This window comes from Macrotis lagotis, chromosome 4, assembly GCF_037893015.1.
Source record: "Macrotis lagotis isolate mMagLag1 chromosome 4, bilby.v1.9.chrom.fasta, whole genome shotgun sequence".
Taxonomy (NCBI): Eukaryota; Metazoa; Chordata; class Mammalia; order Peramelemorphia; family Peramelidae; genus Macrotis; species Macrotis lagotis.
In genome coordinates, this window is record NC_133661.1 from 185,849,057 (window position 1) to 185,857,231 (window position 8,175).

General features: G+C 35.5%; 1 protein-coding gene across 1 annotated transcript; it reads left to right on the forward strand.

Annotated features, from left to right (window-relative positions):
• Positions 1–353: 353 nt before the first annotated feature.
• Positions 354–797, forward strand: LOC141522793 (ribonuclease pancreatic A-like). The gene has a single exon (XM_074236240.1). It carries the CDS (start codon positions 354–356, stop codon positions 795–797), a length of 444 nt encoding a protein of 147 aa, XP_074092341.1.
• Positions 798–8,175: the final 7,378 nt, after the last annotated feature.

The window sequence follows — 8,175 nt, forward strand, 5'->3', positions numbered from 1 at the left end:
TTTAATAAACCCATTAGGCCCTATATCTAGGCTTTATGATTATTAAATGCCTAGTGAAATATGTTTGATTATATAAATGACCAACATTCCATAATGATCTGACAGCCATCAAAATTTTACACTTAAAATTTTATCTGAAAAAATAGATTTAATCATTACTTATTACTTATTACTCATCTATCTATAGAATTCACTATACAGTATTCACTGAAGAGCTTTTGAAATAGGTTCCCCAAAGACTTACAGAAGTCTTCCTGTGTCTCTAGGATCAGGATTCTTTTTACAAGATATATGTTTTCCTCATTTATGTCCCTTCTTTACCTAGATAGAATTCCTTTTGGAGTGAAGCTGCAATGAATCCAGAGAGGTCACTCTTCCTGTTGTCCTTTCTGGCTCTGCTGGTCTTGGGTCTGAGCCAGCAATCCTTAGCAGAGACCCTAGAAGAAAAGTTTAAGAGGCAGCATGTGGATTCAGGCAATAAAGGCAATCCTGGAAAAAAATACTGTAACCAGATGATGTCGAAACGGGGCATGACAAAAGTGAAATGCAAGCCAGTCAATACCTTCGTGCATGAATCTTACAAGGAGATTCAGAATATTTGCCATGAGGCAAATACTCAATGTGCAAACCAAAATATGCACAACTGTCACAAAAGCAAACATCCCCTGAGCATCACCAAGTGCAGCATTTTGGGAGGTTCCAAGCCAGGCAAATGCAAATACCGGGTGAAAAGTGCTAAGAAACAAATCACTGTGGCCTGTGGAGGGCGCCCTTTGAAGCCAATACACCTTGAGTGATGGAACCTTGACTCATCACTCACTATCTGACAAAATTCATGAAATCATACCTCCCTTCAACTTCTGGTACTTCTTGTTACCCAACATATATCCTTAGTTTCTCATGTACTGAGTACCTAGGTTAAGCATGGGACTAGATCCTATTCCAAGTATATATCCCTTCTCTTTGAAGAAATGTTGTGGTGGTGGGATATTTGGGACAGAGGGAGGAAATAAAAGTTCTAATGTTAATTGCTTCTCTCCTGTTTTCTATTTCTTTGGTTACCTTCCCACAAAGGCATATTGATGAGTGTATGAAATTTGAAACCCTTTGTCTGGGAATCTTGTCCATAAGACTGCTGTTCTTATTTCATCCACTTAAAGGATTTCTCATAGCTGTAATTCAAATGCTGAAAGTACACTTTTCCATGTAGGACAGAATATAGAATTTGGAACTGCAAGGTAAGCTAGAGAACATTGAGTCCCCTTCATTCATTCATTCATTCATTCATTCATTTATCTATCTATCTATCTATCTATCTATCTAGCTAGCTAGCTAGTCACTTAACCCCATTTATTTAGATTTTCAAGGCAATGGGGTTAAGTGACTTGCCCAAAGCCACACGGCTAGGTAATTATTAAGTGTCTGAAGTTGGATTTGAACCCAGGTACTCCTGACTCCAAGGCCGGTGCTCTAGCCACTGCATCACTTAGCCACCCCCCCCAGCCCCATTTATTTTATGATGAAAAATTAAAAAAAATTAGTTCCACAAAGATAAAGAGACTTATCTAAGGTCAATGTAATAGGTCTAGAACTGAACCCAGAACTACTTTCAGTCTTCTATGTCATTCAGTGGTCTTCTGAGGCATCTAGATGATACAATGGTTAGAGAGCTGGGTCTGGAGTCAGACAGACTCAAGTTCAAAACCAACTTCACACATTAGCTCTTAAGTCACTTAACTTTTCTTTTCAGTTTCCTCAGCTGTAAAATGGAGATAATAACAATATATTTCTCCTAAGATTGTTGGGAAGATTAAATGAAATAATATTTAATAATAATATTCAAACAATATATATATGATATGATATAATAATATTTTGTAATAAAATTGTTATCATAGTACCTTTGCATGTAGCAAGTGCTATATTTTCTCTATTCCCCTTCCCTTCTTAGAGGGAGGAATGATAGTATTAAAAGGTAAAGGCAGAGATGGTATAATCTATGGAATTCCTAACTTGCTATGGAATCTGCAAGTTTTAGGATGACTTCTATTAATTATTCTTCCTTTCTTCACATCAGGGTTAGAATGTTTTTGGTTTAATGACCATCATAAAGATCTTTTATATATAAATACCTTTCCAAAGTGATAAATATTTATTTCTGAAAGAATTCCTAAGAAAGAAATATTTTTAGTTTCCCTTCCTTGCTATCCTGTGTCTCCACTGTCTCCTTCATCCCCTCTTTCACATATAGATTTTAATTTAATAAGTATAGCTAAAAGGCAATCATTTATATAGTACATTGTTTTCTAAAACACTTTACACATAATCTCATTAGATCTTCAAAACAACTCTGTGATATAATTATTCCCTCTTTACAAATGAGGAAACTGAAGTAGCCAGAGTTTACATGACTTGCAGAGACAGAGTAAGCATCTGAGACTCTTTTGAGCCCAACTCTCTATCCACCAAATCACATCTGCAAAATTGTCTAGTTTTTGGTTGATTTAGGACTCAGAGAGTCAGTTCCATGACTAAGAGTCCATCAGCTCATTTTATAGTGCTCATTATTAATTGTTCTTGTTAGTTAAAGAATCTATGCAAGAAATAGGAAGAGTAGAAGGACCTGACTCCAAAGCTTGTTTGACCAACTGTATAGTTTCTCTCAAATTCTTCAAGGAGGGGTCAGAAAATATTTGAAGGGATGTCACATGGAATGAGGATGAGACTTATTTTATTTGACTCCACAATGCAGAAATAGGAGACATGTTTCAGTTTTTTGTAAGGAAAACTTAACAATTATAGCTATTCAAACATTATATTAACTTTCCTTTAAAAAAAAACTTTGATTGACATCTTTTTTTTATATCACCAGAATTTCTCCCAGTATCCTTCTCCCTTCCTAGAGAGCTATCTCATACAACAAATAATATTTTAAGGAAATTTAAAAAAAAGAAATAAAGGAAGAAAAATTTATCAAAACTCTTCAGTACATTAAAGAAAATCTGGAAATAGATGCAGCTAAACTGCAAAGGAGTAGGATGGGCTGTCTTCAAATAGTTCTTCTTTAGGGTTATGCTTCTGTTTTTGGAATTTTACAACATTGACTTTTTTCTTCACATTATATATATTAACTTTCTACAGTTTACAAGGTATTTGATTCAGTATTTACAATTCAATATTTGATTTAAATTATCTTTTTTAAAGTAGTAAATAAGAAACAAGCAATGGGGATAATGGAGTAAGAGTCTCTCACTATCTCTGTTTACCTCTATTTGGGGATGTCCTGCCACAACTGACCAACAAGCATTTATTGAGTTGTTAAGCATTGACCAAGTTCTATGCTAGGCTCCTAGGTTAAAGAATATAGATAACAAGTGAAAAAATTCCTGTCTCTATGGAACTAACATTTTCCTGAAAAGTTTTGGCTTTAAAATTGTTTTCATTGTGGAGATTGCCTATTGTATTTACAATAAGATAAAATTGAGATAAGACTTTAATCACGATATTTTGGAAAGGACTTAGTCTTCCCACTCTAAAAAATATCTTTTCTGAAGCTATCATATAAATAAGAATGAGATTGCTAGAAGAAGTACAGGGTACTTCCATAACCAGCACTGTGGAATAACAGGGTGAAAATGGCAGTAATCAAGGTTGTGATTGGTGCAGGAGAGTAGATGAGGAAACCAGAACAAGAAAAGATTGGGTAGTTTGGGATAATAAATTAATGAAGAAGCCTTTGTTAAGCACCTGTGTTTAGTCTGGTACTAAGGATGATAGTATATATATATATATATGTATATATATATATATATATATATATGTATTTTATATATATATATATATATGTGATAATTTATATCTGAGGCTTTTAGAAAGTTCTAGAATTCCCAAGGGTTCATTATTGACTTGATGAATGGCAAAGCCCAGTAATCCTTAGAATTTATCAAACTAGGATTATCTAGGCTCTATTGCAGTGCTCCTAGGATCTGGAGAGAAAAGTCTGCTATCTCACTAGAAAGACTATAGTTGATCACTCCCAGTTCACTAAGTGGTGTGAGAAGTCAAATTTCTCTTCTCACCTGGGAAACAGGAAAAAGAATATAAGGGTGAAGACCCCAGTGAAATGTATGTAAGATGGTATGTTTAGGTAAATTAGTTGAGCCCCCTGGCTCTACAATGAAGGAACTGCTCTCCATGGTTTTAAAGTTCTCTTCCAGTTCTGTCATTCTGTAATAGAAGAATAAGTCTGACCTGTGTTATACTCCTAGCTGTGCCATTAATTAATGATATGGCATTGGACAAAGTCATTTTTTGAGGATAAAGTCATTTAGCCTCATGGCTAAAATGATGAGATTGGATTACATAAAATCCCCTGAGCATGTAGATTCAAATGGAAGAAGTGTATTATTGGCTACAATTATAAGTCATGATACTAAGTTTTTTTTTTTGCAAGGAAAATGGGGTTAAGTGGTTTGCCCAAGGCCACACAGCTAGGTAATTATTAAGTGTCTGAGACCAGATTTGAACCCAGGTACTCCTGACTCCATGGCTGGTGCTTTATCCACTGTGCCACCTAGCCACCCCCGATACTAAGTTTTTCAATATTTTCTACCAGTCATGCAAAGATTTTTGTTTAAATTCAGTTAGTAAATTGCTATGCTTTCTCATGTCAATCAGTTTCAGAAGGAATTATATTTGGATATTTTTAACAAATGGATTAAAAATATACTGAAATGCTTTATTTGGAAGATTTAAAAATACATATAAAAATTTATTTCATTAAATATGTCCTAATTGCTTGCAAAGATTTTTAACAATAAATTTTTTAAAAATTTAAAAATTTAAAAATTAAAAATTTAAATTTAAAAATTAAAAAAAGTGCTATGTCTGATACCACTTTTATATGTGAAATCATGCAAAACTTATTTCTATGTTAGCCATGTTGCAAAAGAAAACACAGACAAAAATAAAACAAGAAAAATAAAACAAAAAAGTGTGCTTCAATCTTCATTCAGAGTTCATAAATTCTCTCTGTAGGTGGGTAGTATTTTTCGTCATGGTCCTTTGGCATTGACTTGGATCGGTTTCTTATGAGAGTAGTTAAGTCATAGTAGATCATCCTTATAATATTGCTATTACTATGTACAATATTCCCTTTGTCATGAGTTCAAATAAGTTTTCCCAGGTTTTTCTGAAACTATCCTTCGAGTATTCCTCCACTGTCATTTCCACAACTTGTTCAACTATTCTCAGATGGGTATCTCCTTGATTTCTTATTCTTTGCCACCTAAAAAAAAGCCTGCTATAGATATTTTTGTGCAAACGGGTCCTTTCCTTTTTTCTTTGATTTCCTGTGTGAACAGACTTAATAGTGATATTGCTGAGTAAAGGGTATGCACAATTTTATAGTTCTTTGGGCATAGTTCCAAATTGTTCTGCAGAATGATCAGAGTAGTTCAAAACTCCATCAACAATGCATTATTTCCTCAACTTTTTCCATATAGCCTCCAGAATTTATCATTTCTTTTTTCTGTCATATTAGCCAATCTGATAGGTGAGAGATCATAGCTCAGAATTATCTTAATTTGCATTTCTCTAATCAATAGTAATTTAGAATGCTTTCCAGTGACTATTGTTGATTTTATTTTGATATGATGAAATTGAGATAACTTTATGAATGAAGCATTTATTAAGTACTTGCTATATGCAAAACTCTATGCTAAATACTAAGGATACAGATATATAGGACAATGTGAGCTCTTTGAAGGAGTTCACTTTTTTCACTTTTTATATTTTACTTTTTTCCACAATTATATATAAAAACATTTTTGACATTTTTTTTTGAAGTTTTGCCACTTTAATCCTCAGAACCTCTACTGTCCTATTTTTTAGGCTGGGCAATCTGGTCAACTATACTGGGAATGATTTCCAGGAGATGGCCTTAGAGGTAATGGCCCTTAAACTGGGGTGTGGGCTTGGGCAGGGGGCTCCCTGCCCCCTCTGTCAACCTGCTGCTGGAACAGGGGGGCTCCCAGAGGCAGCGCCCAGGGAAGCAGCTGGGCCAGGGATAGCATCACCCTAAGATTCACCCAGATCATTCCGGCCCCAACCACATAGACATCCGTACATGGCTGCCTCCTTGTGTGCTCTCTATCACCTCAGTCGAGGAGATGGTACAGTTTGGCTGTGTAGACTTGGCCAGATGTTCCATCTCATCCGTACATAATTTTTTTAACAGCTACCTCTCAATCTTTCCCTGTCATTCTCTTCTTTTTTTGGTTTTTGCAAGACAATGGAATTAGGTGATTTGCCCAAGATCAATCAGGTACTTATTTAGCGTCTGAATCTGACCTCAGACACTTGAAATTTGAAAATCCCTAGCTATGTGACCTTGGACAAATCACTTCACCCTGAACGCCTCATGTCCAGGGCCATCTCTGGTCGTTCTAATTCCCCTCCGATCACTGGACCTAGATGGCTCTGGAGGTGAGGCCGGGGACTTAGTATGGCATCCCTCACTCAATCCAATTCACCTGCCTGATGGACATTTGTTTTTAAAATTATGAGTTCTAAGTTCTTTTGGTCCTCTTTCCTTCCCCCCCCACAAATGGCAAGCAGTTTGATATAGATTTTAAATGAGTAGTCATGCAAAATATATTTCCATTTTAGTCATGTTGTGAAAGAAAACAGAAACCTCCCCATCAAAATAAACATAGTATACTTCAAACTGCATTTAGTCCCCATCAATTCTTTCTCTGAAGGTAAATAGAATTTTTCATCGTAAGTCCTTTGGAACTGTCTTGTATCTTTGTATCTTGTATCTTTGTGTCTTTGATAATAGCTAAGACATTTACAGTTGATTATCATATAATATTGATGCTACTCTGTTTAATGTTCTCCTGTTCACTTTCCTTACTGTGTAAGGCTTTCCAGGTTTTTTGGAAGTGTCCTTTTCATTATTTCTTATAGCACAATAGTATTCCATTACAATCATATATAGCAACTTGTTCAGCCATTCCTGAATTGATGGGCATCCCTTTAATGTCTAATTCTAATGTTGCTCATGTTCTAATGGAGAAGACAGATATGGAAGGTTTCATTTGCAAATCCTTTCCCTGCAGTCATCATATCAGGAGGTTGCTATTGATAAAAATCATAGATTCTCGAGGGAGTAGAGTGTGGCCTAGGGGTAAGAGAACAGAAAAGGGCTTGAAATAATGAAGAAAAGGGGAAAGTTACAATTAACTTTTGTCTTTTATTAAAAAGTGAATAATCTTGTTATTTTTAGATTCCTTGTCCCATTTTGAATCTTCCCAATGTACCCTGAGTCTCAAAAGCCATTAATAAAGTTCCTATCAAGTCCCCAAACACAACTCACTACTCTAGAGACTTTGGAAAACTTCTCTATGGGTGAGAACTGAGACACATATTCTCTCTGTCTCATCTCTGTCTCTCTGACTTTATCTGTCTCTGTGTCTCTCCATCTTTGTTTCTATCTATGTCTTTCTGTTTGTCTGATATCTCACTGCCAGTGGGAGAATTTATTAACTCTGTGCATTATCTAGTTACTACATAATCTCCTAAGTCTACTTTCTCTACTATTGACTTAGATAAATGAGTTTCATTACTACTAAGTACATGGGTTCATTGTGGAATTGGTATCTGTTGAGAAGAGAGTCAAACTTTGGATACAAAGCTTGAGGTTATCTTTTCTTTCCCAATAAAGAAGAGAGATCAGAAGATTTGCTTGAATCTGAAAACTACATCTCCTGAACCAGTAATATTTAATGGTCCAGAGACAGAAAATTTCAGTTAGGTACTATTCTCTGGGAAGAATAGGATGTCCAAGTTTCTGATTCCAACCTCTTGTTTCCCCTCCTGGCAGGAATTAAAATTTCCCTTTAAAAGCATGAGGTGAAGGGGTGGCTAGGTGGCGCAGTGGATAGAGTACTGGCCCTAGAGTAAAGCATACCTGAGTTCAAATCTGGCCTCAGACACTTAATAATTACCTAGCTGTGCGGCCTTGGGCAAGCCACTTAACCCTGTTTGCCTTGCAAAAAGTCCTAAAAAAAAAAAAAGCATGAGGTGAGAAGAGGCAAGAAATTTCTATTCTTTCTCTCTTTAAGATACATGTAAGGGTCAGCCTTTGTTATAATAATAGTAAATACTGACCCC